The 21,505-nt window shown below is 46.9% G+C and overlaps 1 protein-coding gene across 1 annotated transcript in view; it reads left to right on the forward strand.

Annotated features, from left to right (window-relative positions):
- The window catches only part of LOC120323607 (cGMP-dependent protein kinase 1-like), a gene marked incomplete at its 5' end in the record, with an annotated part of 182,001 nt that overhangs the window by 59,008 nt on the left and 101,488 nt on the right, over positions 1-21,505 (forward strand). The window contains one exon of the mRNA XM_039383081.1: positions 7,488-7,593. Coding sequence (XP_039239015.1) covers positions 7,488-7,593 — 106 coding nt within the window. The remainder of the gene's footprint in view (positions 1-7,487; positions 7,594-21,505) is intronic.

Raw genomic sequence — 21,505 nt, forward strand, 5'->3', positions numbered from 1 at the left:
GCTGCAGAGGGGATTGTGGGGTTCAGCTCTCACCAGTCTTTCAGTTCCACAATGATTGATTTCACTGCTTTGCTTTATATATTTTATATACATATGTATAAACCCTTCATCAGTTCACTGCTAATTCCACTCCTAACACCCTGTAAAAAAGAGATTCTCCCTGTTGCTTCACACACACCCAGCTGCAGTTTGGCTTTCCCCTTCTATTCCCATTTTTTGTGCCATCAGTTCAGGGTGCACTTCAGCCTTTCCCTACCCAAAGCCCCAGGGAGCAGCTCAGAGCTTCAGCAGCAAAATGAATTCCAGCCACGCACTTGAACTTGAGGAACAGAAGTAAAACCACGTGACAAAAGCTCCTGGAAAAGCTACCAGGCAGCTCCAAAAACCAGTGGTGTCATCTTCCCTTTGGAAGCTTCTCCTGCTGCTTCTCCTGTTCTGCTTTTTCTTCTGCTTCTCTTTCTGCTGCTGCTTCTGCTTCTTCTTCTGCTTCTTATTCTCCTTTTCCTTCTACTTCTGCTCCTTCTGCTCTTTCTGCTGCTTTGCTTCTTCTGCTTCTGGTTCTTCTGCTTTGCTCCTGCTTTTTCTGCTTCTCCTGCTCTTTCTTCTTCTGCTCCTTCTGCTTTTCCTGCTCCTCCTTCTCCTTCTGCCTCTTCTGCTGCTTTTTCTGCTTTTTCTTCTGCTTCTATTCTGCTTTTTCTTCTGCTGCTGTTCTTCTGCTTTTTCTTCTGCTTCTTCACTTTCTGCTGTTTTTCCTGTTCCTTGTTCTGCTTCTGCTGCTTTTTCTGCTGCTTCTTATTCTCCTTTTCCTGCTGCTTCTGCTGCTTCTGCTTTTTCTGCTCCTTCTTCTACTTCTGCCTCTTCTTCTGCTCCTTCTGTTGCTGCTTCTGGTTCTTTTGATTCTCCTGCTTTGCTCCTGCCTTTTCTTCTTCTCCTGCTGCTTTTTCTTCTGCTTCTGTTTTTTCTGCTCCCGCTTCTGCCTCTTCTTCTGCTGCTTCTCCTGAGTTTTCTTCTGCTTCTTCTACTGCTTCTTCTCTTTCTGTGTGTGTCTTCTCTTCTGCTGCTTTTTCTGCTTCTGCTGCTGCTGCTTCTGATTCTTCTGCTCCTTCCCCTTCTGCTTCTGCTCCATCTTCTCCTCTGTTCTAAGAGCCACTTTAATTAGCCTTTCCAATCAATAAAAAGCATGTGGCTGGAAAGGTGTCCCTGCTCAATCAGTTGTCCCCACCACAGTTCTATCTGGCACTTTCCTCCTGGCTGTTACCACGAATTAAAGTGTCCCGTGGTGCAGGATTACAAATGAGAGTGTCTGGCTGGGAAAATGCATTTCCACATGGCCCCCCTGCTGCTCTCTCTGCTCCAATGAGCTGGAAGTTGGCCATGGGAAGTACTTTTGTGGCTTAAATAGTCAGGCAGCACCTGGAGCTGAAAAGAAAAAGCTGTAAAACAACAGTTTGTTTACTTTGGGAACAGCTCTTAAAACAACTGTTCTTCCAAACCCATTCTTGAGAACTCGGGAGCTGGAACTTCATTCCTTGGACCTGTGTGATGTTGTGCCTTAGGAAAAAAAGGCAGCTGATGAAGCTGAACTGCTTATTTTGGGTCTTTTAGTATCAAGTTGTGTTGCAGGGCTCAGTGAGAGACAGAGGAAAGGATCTCATCACTCTGTGGAGTTCAAACCACCTTTCCCCCCCTTTTCCACGACTTCTGGTAGCCCTGTGTCCCCAAAGCAGTATTTTCATTCACATGGACTGTAAAATCCTCTTTTCTTTTCCAATCATCCCTGAAATACTCAGCCCCAGTGCAATTTCCCAGCAAATGGCTCTTTAGGATCCCAACCTCTGGCTTTAATCAGCATTTAACCCTTTACCTCCTAAAAGGAACCAAACCAGCTCCAAAGTTGTGCAGATCATCCTAATGATGACCCCCAAGCTCTGGAGCCAGGCTGGGAGAGCTGGGGGGGTTCCCCTGGAGAAGAGAAGGCTCCAGGGACACCTGAGAGCCCCTTGCAGGGCCTGAAGGGGCTCCAGGAGAGCTGGAGAGGGACTGGGGACAAGGGATGGAGGGACAGGACACAGGGAATGGCTTCCCACTGCCAGAGGGCAGGGATAGATGGGATATTGGGAAGGAATTGTTCCCTGGGAGGGTGGGGAGGCCCTGGCACAGGTTGCCCAGAGAAGCTGTGGCTGCCCCTGGATCCCTGGAAGTGTCCAAGGCCAGGTTGGAGCAACCTGGAATAGCAGGAGGTGTCCCTGCCCGTGGGATGAGCTTCAAGGTCTCTTCCAACCCAAAACATTCCATGATCCTGTGATTCCATAAGAAACCAAATGACTTGCAGGTGTTTCACCTGGGATTTCCATCCACTTTTAGGACCTCTACTATTTTTGCCCCGATCCCACAAAGTCCCCCATGATTCTTCTGGCCTTTCCTTCTTCTCCAGCATCAGAGCAATTCCCCCCTTCCCAAACCCCAGAGCCCTGGGCCTGCCCCACCTGTATTCCAGGAGCTGGAATTCCAGGCTGGGGACTCTCTCTGAGCTGCCTCACCCCTTTATTAAGTGTCAAAATCCCTCCTTTAATTGGGGATATTAATTTTCCTCAGGGTTTGGGGCTCCTTTGGGCAACGAGCCAGAACTGATGTGTCTCTTTTAAAGGGAATATTTTACTTTCCTCACTCCTCTTTCTTGGTGAAGCCTCTGTGCTCTTGCCTTGGGAGCTGATGTGACCCAGGCTGAGAGATTTGGGTTGTTTTCTCCTTTTCCTTCCCCAAATAGTTGGAGACATTTTACCTCAACCCCTCTCTTGTGTTCAGTGCATTAAATCAGTTGTTTGAGCAACTAAATTTGAGGCTTCTGACCTGCATTAAACCCTTGTTGGCTTTCCATTAATCTCACATCACTCTCCATCTGGCTCAAAACAGGACCTGGAAGGAGTTTTTGGGGCTTTCAACTTCTTCTCTCTTAACTATAAGGAACTATTTCAGCTTTCAACGTTCAGGACTGGAATAATTTTGATTTCTGAGGCAGTTTGCGCGCTCGTGCTCGTACAAGGATTAATTAAAAACCCAGAGAAACCTCTGTGTTGCAGGGAGGGAGGAAGAGCAGGACTCCATTTATACAGCCAGGCTGAGTAAGAGGTGACATGGTGAAGGTTATGTAAAATACCAGTGAGCTTGAAAAGAGCAGATTAGGACATTAATTAGTGGGGGTTGTAGTACAGGTGTTTTGAAATTCCGAGGAAAATACCTGACCCGACTGAACACTTCCCTAATGCTCAATTAATCCTTGTCACCCCTTCTCATTAAGGCTGAGGAGTTACAAGCCTTCAGAAGAGGATGGAGACATTTTTGGGAGCCAACAAAGACTGGGAGTTATTTTAGATCCAACCAAATGATAATGCATTAGATCAAACAATGTATTAGGTCAAACCAAATGACAATATTCACCCTTAGGGAAACATTTCAATGAATAAAAACGCCCAGGGTGGGGTTATTCCTGAATAATCCATCAGGAGACGTGGAGTTTTCTTTGAAAGCTTGGGTGAAGGTGGATTTTGGGGCAGATTTTGGGGCAGATTTTGGGTTACTTGGTTCCTGTGGCAAGAAAAGTCCTGGGATGCTCCGTGATGTCTGCTTATTTATTCAGATTGTTGTCCTTAGCACGGGCTGATGGATGTGGGCAGATCTTTTTGATGCTGTTAAATTTTACATCTCTCGTACAAAGTTGGGATTATCATGGAATTTGGGTTGGGAAGGATCTTCAAGATCATCCAGTCCCACCCCCTGCCATGGGCAGGGACACCTTCCACTAACCCAGGTTGCTCCAGCCTGGCCTTGGACACTTGCAGGGATCCAGGGGCAGCCACAGCTTCTCTGGGCAACCTGTGCCAGGGCCTCCCCACCCTCCCAGGGAGGAATTCCTTCCCAATATCCCACCTAACCCTGCCCTCTGGCAGTGGGAATTTTATCTGTCTCTGCATCTGTCCTTGGTCAAAGTGAAGTTGCTCCTTCTTTGCCCCCTGGGAGGTGACAAAACTCCCCCTGGGGAACGATGGGAAAGGACCTGCTGGAAACTGGGGAGCATCAGGATGGAGTGTCATTGTCCCAGTGCTGCTCTGATTAAAAACTAGAGACAGAAACACCCGAGAATAAAGCAATTTGTTCTTGCTCCAGCCATTCCACCTCCAGGGCATCATTCCATGCCTCATCCCAGAACTCCTGGAGCCTCCTCCATGATTCACGGTGTGTTTGGGGGCTGAAACAATTCCATGTGCTCCTTCTGCTTAGTTAAATGTGCTTTTCATCCTCATTTTGGTGGATAAACAGGACGAAACACAAGCAACTGGCAATGGCTCTGCTTCCCCCAGTGGCAGTGGGCACAATAATCCTGCAAAATCACACCCCAGGTGGGAGGATGTTTAAATTTGAGTGGAGATTTTATGTCTTGTCTGCCCAAAAGGCCCTGAGGACATGAAGATGCTGCTGGTTCTTTGCCTGAAGGTGGATAAACAAAGAGTTATTTGAATAAAGTGGCCTAAAAGCAAAAGGGAGGTGACGAATTCCGGCTTGGGGGGGGCAAGGGAATAATAAGTTTCAGGTTGGATAATGCTTGAGCTGAGGATGATTCACCCAGTGATCCTTGAAAAAGCTTGGAAAGGCTTCACTGAGCACTAAGTAAAAACTTGGGAAGATGTGAAAAGTTTGCAGGGCCATATGAACCCTGCATTGAATCTGGAAATAATCTGGGCACTGCTCTCTGGCTGCTCTGATTTCAAGGATTTAAGGCATCTTTTAATGTTAAGGACTTCACCACCTCTCTCTGTATAGATATATGTGTATATATATATATATATACACACAAATAACATAAATAATACTTACATGGCTCTTCTGTAAATATTTTCATTTCAACCTTTACAGTCCCCCCCTTATTTCAGTGCCTTTGCATGTGATGTAGGAGCAGCTCAGACCTGACCCCAGAGCTGATGACCTTCAGCCACTGGGTCCAAAAGAAGAAAAGAAGCAAAACAGCCAAAACTTTGTCCTTCAGCAGGATGGGACATGATGGCAGGGTTGAAAATTCAGAGGATTAAACCCCAGACAGGTTCAGTAATGAACAATCCCTCTTTATTTAGAGGGGATGGATTTTCACAGGCTGCCCCAGAGAAATGAACAGGAAGAAAACTTCTCTTTGGAAGAACTTGGGTTTGTGAAAGCATTTTGAAATTCATTTCTTTGCTTTAATCATGGATTTTGATGTGGAGAGGGGTGCCAGGAATTTACTGGAATGGTTGATTGAAATAATTTCCGTCAGCTTGGCAGCAGAAATTAAGTCTTAACCACGACAAACACTTCAGATCTAAACTTTCATGGTAATATCTCCACCCCCAGCCAGTTTTGGGCCGTGAAACCCCGATTCCTTTGCTTGGGGTCTCGCTGCCCTTCCCTGTTTTTCCAGCAGCATTTTGCTTTGTTTTCAGCCCTCGAACCACATCCCTTTCACTTGGAGGTTCAGAGTCAGGTAAATCTGTTTCCTGAACGTGGAATTCAAGTGTCCTGCAGACTTGCAGAGCATCACCCAGTACCCTCAGCTGGAGAGCTCCTAAAATTGGATACAGAGAGAGAGCTCCCAGGCCTAGGCATCCCTGTCCAATAAAAACAAACCCCAGCTGTGGCATTTTAGCATGAAAAAATGTAAAAGAGGCACTAAACTTTAATTGTGGTGTGCCCCCAGCGGAGCTGCTTGGATTGCAGGGTGACATTTGCTGCTGTTGAGGAAGGAAGCTCCCCTCACAGAGAGGCTTGGACACACCTCTTCCCGGGATTTTATTTCTCCTGTTCCTTTGTGGTTGTAGCTCCTGCAGTCAGGGAATAGGATATTCTCAGCAAATCAAGCTTCACAGAAAATCTGAGGTTGGACCAGAAAATCTCTGTGTCACCTCTGTCTGCATCTGCTCTAACTCGGTTCTCCCCGGTGGAGATGACTTTGTGTTACACATCCCACAGACACATTCTTCATCTCAGGGCACTCTGAAATATATGACTTTGAAGTCTTTAATAGCATCAAATCTTAGGAAATTCCTTCTGTTCCTCCAGGAACCCTCTAACACGTCGACAGAGGGTTTTAAGCACAACAGGAGATGATGCTCACCCTTGATTAAAAGGATCTTCCTGACATTTAAACCTCTGCCCTGATTAGCCATTATTAAAGCAGCTGTTTGTCATTAAGGCAGGGCAAATGTGAGTGTGAAGGATGAGGAGTGATTGGAATGAATAGAGAACTGTGTTGTCTGCACTTCACTTTTCCTGAGTTGCCTGGGCCTTGTGATGGGGCTGGTGTGTGCAGTCAGGGGGGGTACATATGGATTTATTGAAAGGTAAAATATGGAATGAAGGAGCGTGGAATTACGTGCATGATGTCTGTAAAATTATAAATGATGTTCCGTATTCTCAGTGTCTATATGTGTGTTTTTTCACAGACTCATAGAACAGTTTGAGTGGGAAGGGACTTAAAAGCTCATCTTGATCCAACCCCTTGATCCACACCTTCCACTAGCCCAGGTTGCTCCAAGCCCTGTCTGTTGAGCTCATCTAAACATCAACCCCCCTTATTTTATAGAATACAGTTAACCCCCCATAAAAATACAGATCCTGTTCATATTAGTTGTCCTTTCCACTCAGAAGAGAGCGAAAAACTAAATTTTGACATAAATCTGCAAATACCAAAGGTCATTATTTCCCTATCAGTTCGATTTTAAAACCAGAAATGCTTCTCAAAAAGAACTTTCTGCCTCGAAAACAAGAAGAGGCTTTAAAGGACGTGATGCTGTCCCTTAGTTCTGCTGTGCAATTCTAGAGGGAATAGTTGAATTTGCACTTTGAAGGTTTTCCACCCTGCAAATGCAGTTAGGGAAAAAAACCTCATGATGTGGGAGGGTTGGGAACCTAAGGACCAGCAAGTCAAAGCAAATGCAATTGCTCGGATTTTATCAGTGAGAATATTCGTAAATATTTTGCTGGAAGTCTGTTTGCTCGTTGTTCTTTCCTGTAATGAAATGGGGAGAAGGGGATGGAACTGATTGCAATTACTCTCTGAAAAAAAAAAAAAAAGAAAAATTGAATTAATGCAAGTGTAGAGGTCCTGAGAGTAGTTCTGTTTAATTAAACTGTTCCTCTAAGGAGAAACTGTTATAAACTGTATATATTCAGGCATTTGTGGTTAATGCAAATATCTCAGATGAAAATCTGGACCATTTCCGTGGAAGTCTTGGAATTTAGCAGAGACAAACTGAAGTTGGGAGAACAAATGTCTCAAAACCTCCTGGACTGGGAGGTGTTTAATTATTAAGGTATAACAGGGCTCGGTTCTGGAAATGTCCCTGTTCTGGAAGTTTCCTTGAAGTCAAGGAAGAATTTCTGATCTCCTTTGGGAGTAGAATGAATCCTTAAATTGATTTTGCTAATCACCGTTTCCCCTTGTTTGTTTTGTCTTCCAGCTCTCGTAAATGTGAAACTTTGGGCTATTGATCGGCAATGTTTTCAAACAATAATGATGAGGACTGGCCTCATCAAGCATACTGAGTATATGGAATTTTTAAAAAGGTATGACACTCCTTTATTTATCCCCAAATTCAGTGCAACTCCCCTCCTCTTCTTTTACCTTTTTGTTTTTTCCTGAGTGCAGTGTTTGATTTGTTTCCTACTCATGTCTTCAATATTATTATTATTATTATTATTATTATTATTATTATTATTATTATTATTATTATTTTAATTTGCTTAAAGCAGGGAGAGCCTTGCTGTGGTTTAGTTTCGTTCCTCTTGTGAGTTATTCGTTGGCAAAGAGTCCCACGGCCAAGGTGTGAGAGAAAAGCTCTAACATGAGTCATTCCAAGCATTCCCTGTGTAAGAGAACACCCATTTTTATAACCCACCCCCCCCTTTTCCCTGGGAAAAATCTGGTTTTTAAACTGTGGTGGGATTTGAAACCCATTTCAAGTGTGTTCTTCGAGAAGTCAAATTTGAGTTTCCAGGGGAACAAAAAAAGCTTGAGGTTGTTGGAAAATGCAGGTTGGATGAGTAAAAAGGAAAACACGAAGCCAAGTCTTTCACTCCTTAACACTCTCAAACGTTCCTTTGGTTTGTGCTGCTGGAACAAACCCTCCAAAGCCAGCTCTAATGTCCCAGGAATCCCCTTCCCTGGGGGTTTGTCATCAGCCACTGGGTTTGCAAGAAGAAAAGCCAAATAGCCAAAATTTGGTCCTTCAGCAGGCTGGGAGATGATGGTAGGATTGAAAATTAAGGGAATTAAGCCTTGGAGAGGATCAGTAATGAACAGTCCTTATTATTTAGAGAGCTGGGGGTGTTCACCTGGAGAAGAGAAGGCTCCAGGGAGACCTGAGAGCCCCTTCCAGGGACTGAAGGGGCTCCAGGAGAGCTGGAGAGGGACTGGGGACAAGGGATGGAGGGACAGGACACAGGGAATGGCTTCCCACTGCCAGAGGGCAGGGATACATGGGATATTGGGAAGGAATTCCTGGTTGTGAGGGGGGCAGGCCCTGGCACAGGTTGCCCAGAGAAGCTGTGGCTGCCCCTGGATCCCTGGAAGTGCCCAAGGCCAGGTTGGACGGGGCTTGGAGCAACCTGGGACAGTGGAAGGTGTCCCTGGCCATGGCAGGGGGGTGGGATGGGATGAGCTTTAAGGTCCCTTCCAACCCCAACCTGTGTGTGATTCCATGAAATCAGGTGCCACAGCAGAGAAGGGACAGGCCACATTTCAGCAGCAAAATGATCCCAAACCGAGGGATGGTGTCACCAAATTGTGGAGAAGGGAAAGGCCCAGGTCCCTGTGATGCTTTCAGCCATCCCAGCACTGCTGAGATGTTCCTGCCCCAGGCTGGTCCCACATCAGGACATCCCCCCTGCAGCATTTCCCCCCCCAGCCCCCTCACCCAGTGCTGGGAGGGCTGGAATTACACCCAGGGATGATTTATAGGGATGGCAGGTGGGGATGGGATCAAAATCCCTCCCCTCTGGGCTCCCTCTCACCTCTCCCAGGAGAAGCTCAGTTTGGAGGCAGCTCATTTTCCACGTTTTGGTGATTATTGCTGCTTTTCCGGGAGTAGCTCCTGTTTTCCAGAGAGAGGTTTTCAGGGAAAAGTGCCGTGGGAAGACCTGGAAGATCTTCCAGTTTGCAAATCTTTGACCCAAGTATGATGCACCCTCTTAAAAAGGGGGTTTGGGATGGAAAAATAATCCCCTCCAGCCACATCAAAGCAGGGGGAACAGATGCCCCCAAAGTGGCCAGACTAATTTTGACCCTCCCATGTCACGTGCTTGGTCTGCTTTTGTTTCTGACCTGCTTTTCAAACATAAGACTTCTAAAATCAGAAAAAAACATGCACAGTACATTCACTTGGACATCCAGTAAAATATACTCAAGAAATAGCTTAAATTAATTTTTCTCTTGGAGGAAATCGGGACATAGGGAAAAATAAAATAATAATATAAATTATACAAAGAGTATCAATAATATAAATAATAATTATTATGTTATGTAAACACGTATTTTATGTACTATATCTATTAAGTAGTAGTTGTTTATATAAAATAATAAAAATATCTCTGCCCTGGAGGGGCCTGGGAGCTCCACGGGGATGTTCTGCAGCTCAGGGGTGACATCAAAGGAACTGTCAGAGCCTTTTCCAGGTGTCTCAGCTGATGGTTAGCAACAAGAAGGCTCAGGGGAGAAAACAAAACCTGTTGCTGCACCAAAAGGGCTTAAAAAACCCCTCCCCTCAGCCATTGCCAAGCCTTGGCCTTCCCGGTGGGCTGGGGGAGGAAAGCCAAGCCGAGCGTGGGCTCCGCTCTGGGCTGAGCACAAACCCTTTAAACACACATTAAGCCTTTAAGCTTTTAGCTTTAATAGAGATTTTCTAGAAGATTGTCGAGATTAATTTGGATTCAGGTTCAGCAAAGCCTGCCCAGCTCTCAGTTCAGAGCAAACAGCGAGGAGGGAACCGAGGGATGTTCCCTCGCGGGTGTCTGAGCTGCCTGTGTGGGGAGTCCCCTCTGGGTGCTCCTTAGGGAGGTTTTGTGAAAGCAAACAGGTATTTCTATTTTAAATCTCACAGCTGGAGTTTAGGAGAAGGGTTTCTCCCAGTTGGAGCAGGGGAAGGTCCTGACAAAATGGTTCTTCCCACTGGGTTCTCCACGTGGGCTCTGGGAACTTGTCTCAAGCTCAGCCTAATTCCCATTTGGTGCATTAAATGCTCATTTATAAAGGTGTTTTCCTTCTAAATGTTTTTCAGGAAAAATAGGATAAATCCTGAAAACAGGGAGCATGTCAATATTTGCCTTTATTTGGTTTTTTGGGGGGATTGGAGGTTTTTTCTTTCCTATATTAAGACATGAACGACAATGCTCTTTTGAAGGAATAAATGCCACAGAAATGAAGGTTTAAATGGTGCCTGTCCACAGAAAAGTCATGGGGGCTGGGCAGCATCATTTCCTGCTGATATTGGTCTAAAAATTACCCTTTTTAATCATGTCATGAGTCACAACAACGTAATGATCGTTGTCTCCCGTAACGTACATGGACAAGGCACAACAGAAAATGAGCTTCTGGGGGTGACACAGGGAGATTCAGTTATTTATTCTCATTTATCCTGCTGAGAACAAGAGCAGCAGGAACATCCCCACTACACAGTGTCACCCTTTATGTCCAATATTTTCCTTTGAGTGCCATAAGAAAACCATAACCCCGTAAAAAGTGCGTTTCCCGCTTCAGAAATCCAGGTGGACATTCCTAAGGGGTCCTGGGCCGGGAAGGCTGACTCCTGGTTTGCTCCAAGGTGTAGTGGTTTCTATGAAAACTTGGGATAACTCTTCTGAGTTACCTCAAACAACTCTCCTGGAGGCAGGAGCAAGGGAATATCCTCTTTTTCCTGGTTTGTGTGAGGAACCAGTGTGATCAAAAGCCAGCCTAATCCCCCAGCAGCACCTCCTTCAAGCAGGAGCTGGAAAACCAGGCTGGTTTTTGTTTGTTTTTTCTTTTTTTTTGATCCTTGTGTCTGTGCTGCAAGACAAATCACAGCAATGATTCCCTTTGAAACACAAATTTTTGGGAGCCCATTATGTGGCTAAAGCAGTGTCAGCCCGAGGTGGTTCGTAGTGCAGCCAACAGTGAAAAGGGAAATTAAATATTGTGCTGTAGGTTGAGCAACTCCTTGTGCTACAGGGCTGGTTTTGCTGCATTTATCTTTAGCTCTTTCCCAATTAGTGCTTTTTGTCTGTAATTCAATATGTTTGTCCTCACACAAGCGAGGGAGAGCATCACTGTCACTGCTAAAATCAACTGTACATCTCACTGCACTGTTCATGGTTACAGCATTGGAATGATTCCCTTCTCAAGCCAGCCCTAAAAATAACTCCATTTAAGCAAAATCAGAATCTTTCAGTCAAGGCAACAGCAGTTAATCAAATAAGTTTGTCCAAGAAATAAAAGGCTTGTGCTCTGGCAACAATTTCCTGCTAAATCATGGAAGTTTAAGGACCAGGATGCCTAAAGTTCAATTAAAAGAGGCTGCAGGTTCCAGTCTGTGGTGTAAGTGATTCATCCAAGACCCTGGAGCTGATCAGGAGGACAGATGGTGGATACTCGGAGTCACCTCGGAGGCAGGATTGAGCTTTGGAAGTGGATATTGGAAGGAAGTTCCCACACAGACACAATCTTACCTTCAAGGATCTTGTCAGTCCGAGCTTTAACTTCATGTCAAAGCCTTGGATCTGGATGAAGAAGGAAAAGGAGGGGAGAATTTGAAAAAAGAGAGTTAAAGGTGACTTAGGGAAGTTACACTGAGTTTCAGGGGAGTAAATCTGCAACGTGGGGTTTGGCTCCACGAATCCAACTTTTGTGGGACACTGGGATGTGGGCAAAGTGAACAGGGGGGATAACACAAAAAGAGGGAAAGGGCCATTATTTCTGTAAGGCAAATAATTCCATCTGTTCTTAATGCCAAGTGAAATCCAGGGACACAGGTACTGGTTCAAAGCAGGAGCCCGTCCAGACCAAGCTCCTTTTGCTCCTTTCCATCCCAAGAGGTTGCTTGGACCATCCCCGCTGGAATGGAGGTGCAGTCCAAGGCTTTGAAGGCCAAGAGCATCGTCTTGAAAGATGTTCCCAAAAAGGGCTGGTCATCACCCACCTTTGGGGTGTCCAGATTTTCCAAGGCAGTCATAGGATCAAAGAACCACGGACTGGTTTGGCTTGGAAGGGACCTTAAGGGTGGAGAGAAGGAAAAGGCCGTTGGATTTCTGTGGGGAGGATTCAGGGGGGGCTTTATGTGAGAAGCTGTATGAGGGGGCAGGTGATGATGATTCCCAAGGTGCCCACAGGAGCTCCTGGGAGGTCCTTGCACTTCCTGGGCTCATCCATGAAGTGTGGAGACCCTGCCATCCAGGTTTTGTGCTATTGCAGTCACCCTGCGTGGAAAACCCCCCGTGTTCCAGCTTTGGAGACGGCAGAGAGTGTTGTGTGCCTGTGCTGTCTGTTGTTCAGCACCTGATTCCAGGCTCAGGCTGTGCTGGGGACACCTGAGGGCAGCTCTGAGGGCTGGCTGGCAGGAGGAGCTGGATCAGCCTCTCCACGGTGCCTGGGCAGGCGCTGGAGCAGAACTGAAATGATGCTCCACGGCATCAAACTGGCGATTTTCGCCTGCCCTGTAACAAGAAAAACAGTCTTTCTCATTTCACAGCGGGGAGAAGGTTCAGGTTCAGGTTTTTCTTGAGGTAGTTTCTGTGCTGGATTGTTCCAGTGGGCGCAGTCTGGTCCCTGTGATCCCTTGTGGGTGCTGTCAGTGCACAGGGAGGGCTCTGGGAGGGGCTGGGGCAGCTGTGTCTCAGGAACAGAACTTTAGTGTTGACCAAGTGTGTTTTAATCAAAGGAAAAGTCTCAGTGGAGGCAGGGAAAAGTCTTCTTGCTGCATTATCTACTGCAGCCCAGGGAGAAGGGACAAGGTGGGCATTGGGCACGGGGGGGACTCAGTGACCTCGGAGGGCTTTTCCAACCTCAGTGATCCTGGGATTCTGGGATTCCATTGACAGCATTTTCCCCCTGTAGTGGCTCTGTCAGCGAGGAAAAACACCTTCAGAGGCTCTCTCGTGATCTCTAGAGGCACAAGGTCTGATCTGGGCTTAAGTTGCTGCCTTCTCCTTATATATTATTCTAATAATTATGGTTCTGCTATTCTATTTGATATTCTGATAATTATGGTTCTGCTATTCTATTCTGATATTCTGGTTCTGCTGATAAACTGAAAAGGTGAGATGATGTCAGGAGTTAAATCTTGGGCTATTTCTCTTGATTTTGAGCCTTTAAAAATAATGATGGTTATTTTTACTTTGTACTGTTTGATTTCCAAATCCCTTTTTTTTTTTTTTTTAAAGGATGAATCTTGTCTTTTCTGAGACATGACTTAAGATGTTTGTGTTTTCTGCAGCAGCAAAGGAATCAAGCTCTTCACAGCTCAATGCAGAACATTAGGCATAACTGGAGATTTATTAAGGTGTTAGGGTTTGTTTGAAATCATTCCTGCTTAACAAATTATCATTTTGGATGGAAATATTACGGGGCTGTTGGTGGCTGGATGTAGCAAGAAGATTGTTTTCTGTTCCTTGCTAAAATGTAGCGAAGATTGGAGTGATTGGGGTGAAAGATGAGGGCTTTACACTGCAGATATTAAAGCAGATGAAATTATTAGAGATTCTGATCACATTATGATGGGACTTCAAATTTAGGGCTCTGGAAAGGCAGCGTGATCTCGGGGTCACTGCACTCTGGGATGGCTCCACTGAGGTTTCTCTTAGAAGGGATGAGCTGAGCCCAAAATAACTGGGCAAGACTTGTTTGGGTGTTGGTTTGCAGGTGCCTCTATGCATGTGGAATTTGATAGTCTTTACTCCTTAATTTATAAAACAATCTCGATACTGTTAAAAAAAGCCAGGGCTGTGATTCCTTTCTCTCCTTTATGGCCCCAGATGTTCCCAGGCTGTCGTGCCTGGTTTCACCAGGATGCCTGAGTCGGTCCATTGGAATGGGTCAAAGACCTTCAGCTCCTTCTGAGTGATCAGGATTGGATTAGGAATCTGTAATGGGTCGGAAATCAAACCAGAAGCAGAAACACAGCAGATTTAGAAAAGGGATGTTACACCTGAGTGCTCCCATCTCAACAAGGGATGCTCACCTTAAGCAAGGTCAACAGAATAGATCCAGGTCTGTTCCTTAACCTTCTTTTTGAAGGATAAGTTTCCCCTGACCCATTAAACTCTCCTTCCTCTGGGCCCCAAAGCTGTTTTTTTGGAGCCCTTGGTTATCAGTGTGCAGCCATTTGATAGTCACAGGTACTTCAGAGCCCGTCCTGGGATCTGACATTCCTCATCCAAAGCCATTTATCCCCCCAATCCAACGTGTTTCTGTACCAGACAGTCCCTATTCTTGTGTCTATTTTCATGCTCAAATAACAAAAAGCTGCCTCCCAGAGCCCCTGACAGCCTCCTGTCCTCAGAGGAGTCTCAGGAGAAGGATTTCAGCAGGGCCAGGTGTCTGCTTGAAAGTATTTTGCTTTTTGATCAGGCAGAGTAAGATGGGCCTTCTCAGTGGCATGAGGATTATTGTCTTTCATATTATTGTTTTTCAAATAGTGAGTAACCTGAGTGTTTCTTACAGGCTGAAGTTTGGCTCCTGTATCTTTCCCCTCCCTCCCCTTCTAAGAAGTTCCTGATTTTCACTGCAGTGGTTTTGGTTGCATGCTATAAGAAGTCCGTGGAAGGGAAGTGCTCCTGCCAGTGCTCGTGGAAATGTTGGGGCTGCCAGGCCTTTGGGTTGTGTTTGCTGGGATTTCTTCTCCTCTCAAAACTCTTCATTGCCTTGGACAACCAGCTGAGGCCTCTGGTGTAATATTAAGAGAATTCCTACTGGGCTCCAAGGCAACCATGCTAAACACATTAAAATACGTGTCATGGGAGGGAGAGGAAGTCATGGAAAAAGGACCTTTTTACCCACAGCTGGTGGAAGAGTTTGAGTACAGACTAATTACTAGAGGGATGTTTAGACTTTGTGTTGGAAAACTGTGGATCCAAACTGTCTTTGGAGCCTAATAAAGCTCTCGAATTTGCCTGGAAATCACGAGGCCAGGAGAAGTGTTCTGGAAAACCATTCCTTTGATGAACAAATGCAGCTTTAGGGCTGAATGATTTGTTGAGGGAACATTTTAGAAATAACCAAAGAAATGTGGGATTCCTCACACCACGGGGTGGCTGTGAGGGAGAGCAGTGGGCAGTGTTTGGTTTGGGTTCAGGTTGGCCAGGAGGAGGAATTTGTTGCTGGAAAGGGTGGTGAGGCCTTGGCAGGGGCTGCCCAGGGAGGTTTGGAGTGCCCATCCCTGGAGGTGTCCCAGGAAGGCCTGGCCGTGGCACTCAGTGCTCTGGGCTGGGGGACAAGGGGGGGGATTGATCACAGGGTGGGATCTGTGACCTTGAAGAGCTTTTCCAACCTCAGTGATTGTGGGATTCCATTGACAGGCTGGATGGTGGGACAGAGTCATCCTCAGCAAATGTGCATCCAGGGATAAATTAAGGGGACAGGCCTGTTGGAGCCAAGCCAAAGAGTGGACCTGGATCTGAAAGGGACCCTGAGACATTTGTCAGTTGGGTCCAAGTGACCCTGCCTGGGTTGGGGGTCCATAGAAAAGGACCTGGACCACACAGGGGGTGCTGAGTTCAGTAGGAGCACGGGATACTGTCCCCATGGATGGTCCCTTAGGAAGAGCACAGTTAAGTGTTTAGTTCCTCTGCTCAGTGCTGGAGAGGCCACACCTGGAGTGGTGTGTTTTGGGCCCCAGACAAGCCTCTAAGATTGACTGAGAGGGGGTTAAGGTGGGATTTAGGAGCAGTCTCCACTAGGGCAGGGGCAGTTTCAAAGGCAGGGACTCAAACTCTTCATGGTACTGGCAAGGAATAAATCAAGGGCTGACGGGCATGAGTTGCAGTTCAGGAGATCTGGGCTGGATAAAAGAGGAAATATCTTCCCTGGAAAATGGTGCAGGGCAGGACAGATCCCCAGGGTGTGGGGGATGTGTGTTCTCAAGAGGAGGACATATCAAAATCCATCTTTGTTTGAGGATACTGTCGTGGAAGGATTTCAGGAGGAATCTCCTGGGCCAGCGTCGGGGGCAGAAGACCCAACATGGGTGTGGAGGTTACTCAGGCCTCTTAAATGAAAAATGTCATTTTCCTAACAGGAATTGTAGCCACCATCTCTGGTTTGCTTTCTAGGAGACTCATGGTGTGTAATGTTCCATCCTCTTGCTGTTGTCCTTTTTCCATCTCATTTTTTTAATTGGAGAAACCTTTGGCTTCCAGGCAGTGGCATGTCCTTCCTGTGACTTCACATGTCCAAGAAAGTCTGGAAATGGGAACTGTACTTCCAGAATTGACTGCCAAAGAAATCCAGCTGGGACTTCTGCTGTTTGTAGCCTCGATGGAGGGTTGTGTGGGACTGAGGAGTTAAAAACCTGATCTTTTGATTTCCAATTTCAATATTTATCAGGGCAAAATACCACAGCAAGCAGTAATACTTACATGATGACCAAGACAAGTAGTTCAGGCAGGATCAGCTTCATTTCCATGGCAACTGCTTAATCACCAGTGGAAAAGGCAAACGTTGTGCTTAAGTGCTGTTTCTTTACTTTGGTTTCATTGCTGGCTCTTAAATGGGCTTGTTTTTCCAAGGACTTGATGGGCATGGAAATGCCCATAAACCCTCCAAATACCCTGTGTGGGGCTTGACATCATATGATAGACTCTTTTATCTGTTTCTTCTGCACACTCAAGGTTGTGGTTTGCAGGCAGCTCTTTGGGCTGGAGGGTTTCCAGGGGTTTCCTGCTCCCAGCCTTGGTGGCACCGCTGCAGCTTGGTGGGAATCTCCAGCTGGAGCTGTTTGTAGCCATCCTGGCTTAAGGACCGGGAGGTTTGTTGGGTGTTTTCTTCCTGTTCAGGGGTGCAGCTCCAGTGTTGAAACTGCAGGAATCACAGAATTGTTGAGGTTGGAAAAACCCTCAAAAATCATCAAGTCAAGTGTTCCCCCAGCACTGACCCATGTCCCCAAGGGCCACGTCCATGAGGCTTTTTAAATCCCTCCAGGGATGGGCAGCTGTGCCAGGGCTGGACAACATTTTCCAGGAAGAAATTCCTCCCACCATCCAGCCTGTCAATGGAATCCCACAATCACTGAGGTTGGAAAAGCCCTCCAAGGTCACCGAGTCCCCCCTGTGCCCGATGCCCACCTTGTCCCCCAGCCCAGAGCACTGAGTGCCACGGCCAGGCCTTCCTGGGACACCTCCAGGGATGGGCACTCCAAACCTCCCTGGGCAGCCCCTGACAAGGCCTCACCACCCTTTCCAGCAACAAATTCCTCCTTATGGCCAACCTGAGCCTCCCCTGGCACAGCTGGAGGCCGTTCCCTCTCCTCCTGTCCCTTGTTCCCTGGCAGCAGAGCCCGACCCCCCCCGGCTCCCCCCTCCTGTCAGGGACTTGCAGAGCCAGAAGGTCCCCCCTGAGCCTCCTTTTCTCCAGGCTGAGCCCCCCCAGCTCCCTCAGCCCCTCCTGCTGCTCCAGCCCCTTCCCAGCTCCGTTCCCTTCCCTGCACACGCTCCAGCCCCTCCGGGTCTCTCCTGCCTTGAGGGGCCCAAAATTAAAAGTCCGAGTGATGCCTTTGAGGGCAAGCAGTGACCATTCACTGCTCCATCACTGTCTCAGCTGAGTCCTCTGGTCGGGCCCTGAGCTCATGCCCGTGATTCCACCATTCCCAAGCCCTCAAAGCCTCAGGTTTGAGAGGAGGTAGAAAAACCTCTGAAGACACTGAGATTGGTTTGAAATGTCCCTGCAGGAGTTAGAATGGAAGTACTTAGCAGTGCATTGACTGGCAGTCTCCTTGTTTTATGAGGGATTCATTGAAGATTCAACTTGCTGTGAAGCTTTTTAGGATTTACTAAGTGGGTTCAGTAAAAAAGACCGTGGCAAAAGTCAAAGAAAGAGGTTATTTCTTCCCATTAGCTACTTGGCCTTTATTTTCTGTAAATCACCCAGCTCCAACAGAGATTCCCAAGCAGAGACATTTTGATAACTGTTACTCAAATCTATTTAGGCAGATTATGAAGAGGTGGGTTTCCTTGCTGCTGGAAAAGGCTGGCTGGGAGTTTTGAAGAGAACCCCAGTGAACAAACCAACCCACCTGTCCTGTTTTGTGAGTCGACTTGCATATCAAAGGCTTCAGCCTTCATTTCCTCTTTCCTTGTGGATGGCTGGCAATTATCACATTGCCCAGCTCACCCAGCTGTGGATGAGGAACTGATGGAAAAATGGAAATTGATGTGCCACTTGTCCCTGAAATATTTGCCTTTTTTTTTTTTCCTGAGCCATTTGATAAACGGTTGTGAAAAATGTATTTCGGGGAGAACAAAGATCTCACCCAGAGCCTGATTATCTGTCACCTCAGGTAACTCTTAACAAAGCCAGAGCCCTCCAGGTGGACATGGTGGGGTGATGGTGTAATCCTGCCTGGCTGATTGGAACCCTTTGGGGGGTGACACTTGTCGAGGTCTGTGTTTGCTCCAGTAGCTCTGAGGAGCTTTGAAATCACAGCTTGGAGCGGGGCACGTGGGAGCACGGGGTGCAGGAATTACTGCAGATCCTTCTGGAGCAATCTGGAGGGAACAGCTGCAGATAAATCCTGTTGCAAACACAAGACCAAAAGATCAAGAATTAAAGGAAGAACAGGGAAAGTCTTTGGATGAGTCTGGTGGGGGGGGATGACTTGGGAGCAAGGACTGTGAAGCGCGCGAGGGTTTAAAGGCCAAATTAAGTAAAGTTCCAAAAAAGCAGCTCATTAAACCCCAGCCCTCTGGGTTGGCTGCAGGGAGGCCACCCTTTGATACCCTTTGGCAACAACAGCACAGCTGATTTGGGCCTTGATGTTACAAAAAGGTGCTGCAGCTTCTGCCAGAGCTGGGAAAACTCGTCAGAGACGAAGCCCCAGCGCAGGAAAAGCTGCTGGTGTTGCTGTTTGGGTGCAGTGAGAGGTGTGAGGGAAATACTGGGATAATACTGCATTTAATTCATGGGATAATAATGATGATTCAGGAGGAAACAGGATCGTTTCTGTGTTTAGAGTGTACCTCTGCAAAATGTGCAGGGTGAGGGGTGTATACATGTCTCAGACTACTCTGTGTCTGTACAATTTATACCCTATATATTGCAATTCTGGAATTGTTTTGCATGCCTGCAGCTTGGTGAGCTCAGCAACAGCTGATTTGGCAGGTAAAAGAAGAAATTGGGCTTTAGCAAGTATTTTAAATAATTCCTAAGTGGCTTAGGGGGCTTTTTCTCTGCTCAGAGTGGCAGGTTCTGCTCCTCCTCTTGGTATAAAAACCCCTTCAACCACTTTGACCAGTGATGGAGCAAAGGGAGGATGTCAGATAGTTCCTGAATTAGTTTTTTCTGTTTCTGAGCTTAATTATTATTGCTTTTAGTTATCTAGTGCCTCTCCATTTGTTTCCACTGGGGCCATCACTGTGCTGTGTCAGAGCTTCACCCAACAGGCCGAGTGAGAGCAGTGGAATCCCCACCACAGGCTGGAAAATGTGAGGGATGGGGGTGGCTCCTAAAGCTTGTCCTGCCTGGGCAGCTGCTGGGGGTGGTTTGTGCGTGTCTGTGATTTATACAGTTCCAAACATTCCATCTGTCCTCTGGAACATGGAACAAGGCGAGCCAGGGGTTTGTTCTTCCCTTTAAATAACCCACGGCATGGAATGGGACACTGATTTAACAAGGGAAGAAAACACATTTGGTGTAACCAGTAGCCTTTACGAGGAAGGAACTCACTCCAAGGGGAATTCTGTGAAGGTGGGATTCGTGCCTTTACTTTTGAGTCCATGGAATTCTGAGTATCTGAGGTATTTTTAGCTTGGGATGGTCGAATGCAGCATGTTTGGATGCAAAGGCCGGGTTGGACGGGGCTTGGAGCAACCTGGGCTAGTGGAAGGTGTCCCTGCCCATGGCAGGGGGTGGAATGAGGTGGTCCCTTCCCACCCAAAGCATCCTGGGATTCCAGAAGGAGGATGGGGCAGCTGAGAGGCCAAGCAGACGAGGCAGCAGCAGGCTCTGAGGTGCTCATGGTTTCACTGGCTTGGACGTTGTGGTCCATTTTTATGGGGACAGGGCACTGTGATCCCGTGAGAAGAGGAAGGTTATTTGCCCACTGAGATGTGAAGATGCTTTTCCACCAGGAAAACGTGTTAAACAGGGTAAGTTCTTGTTCCTGTGCTGGAAGGTTTAGAAACATTCCTGCGTGTGCCATTCGCAAAGCACATCTTCATTCATCTCTCTCGAGCAGAGCACTGACTTTTTACCTGGTAATTGTTGCATTTTATATAAGCAAAGCCCGAGAAAGATTAAGAACAAAGCCTTTAATGTGATTAGAAGTGGCTGTTTGGGCGTGCATCTCATTATTTGTAATTGTCTGCAGGCTTGGCAATCTGCCTCACCCACACAAACAGCAGTTTCCCTTCAGAACGGTTGAACAAGCTGGAGTCTGAAGATACAGCAAGTATTGATCTAAAGACAGATTAGTGTAATTAGCACAGAATCAGTTGTTACAGAGAGTAGCCATTGGCGTTGTCTTTAACTGATCCCGTTCAGAAGCTTTTGTTTGGTGGGAAATCCTCCCAGAGGAAAATTAACTCCTTTGATCACTAAATTCCCACAATAAGAGGTTGGGGAAACTGGTTATTTTGTCTTTCTTGCCCCTAATTCGCAGTGTCTCTTATTGTCACAGTGCTGGGAGCCAGTTTTCAGGGGAATTGCTCCCACTAGAGGCTGGGAGTGGCTGGAGCAGGTCCGTGAGGTGGCCAGAAGGGAAGGGCTTGTACTGACGGGCATTTTCCCCTTCCTGGAATTAGAAATGTTGATTTGAGGAAAACAAAGAATCCGGCTCCTATCTGGGAGCTTCCAACTGGAGTGGAGCTGAAGGGGAGTGTGGGAGCTTTCAGCAAAGCTGCTGCTTTGAGCCAAAAAACAGGGACTTGTGTCTGGTAGTTCAAGATCAAGTTCTTTCCTCGCTCTTGAGCTGAGCTAAAGCTGCTGCTCAGGGCAGTGTCCTGACCATGGGGTGGGTGGACAGATATTTGGGGTGGCCCATTCCCCATCTCTGCCAGTGAAGACACTCTCCAAAAGACATGCAGATGTTCCCCAGTGTTTGACCTTGATTTTAGGAGGCTGCTGCTTCCATGAGAGGGTTTTTTGACTGGACAATTGAGGCATTTTTCCGTGCCAGGCAGAGCGTTTTCCCCAGGGAACAGTGAGAAGGGTCTTCTCAACACCCTGGGTGGGAGCATTTCCCCAAGGTCTTCCAAGCCAAACCATGTGGCAAACTGTGGTGGCACCTAGGAGTAGTTTTTG

This window comes from Pipra filicauda, unplaced genomic scaffold (genome assembly GCF_003945595.2).
Source record: "Pipra filicauda isolate LSUMZ 115617 unplaced genomic scaffold, ASM394559v2 scaffold29_size4552773_pilon, whole genome shotgun sequence".
Lineage (NCBI taxonomy): Eukaryota > Metazoa > Chordata > Aves > Passeriformes > Pipridae > Pipra > Pipra filicauda.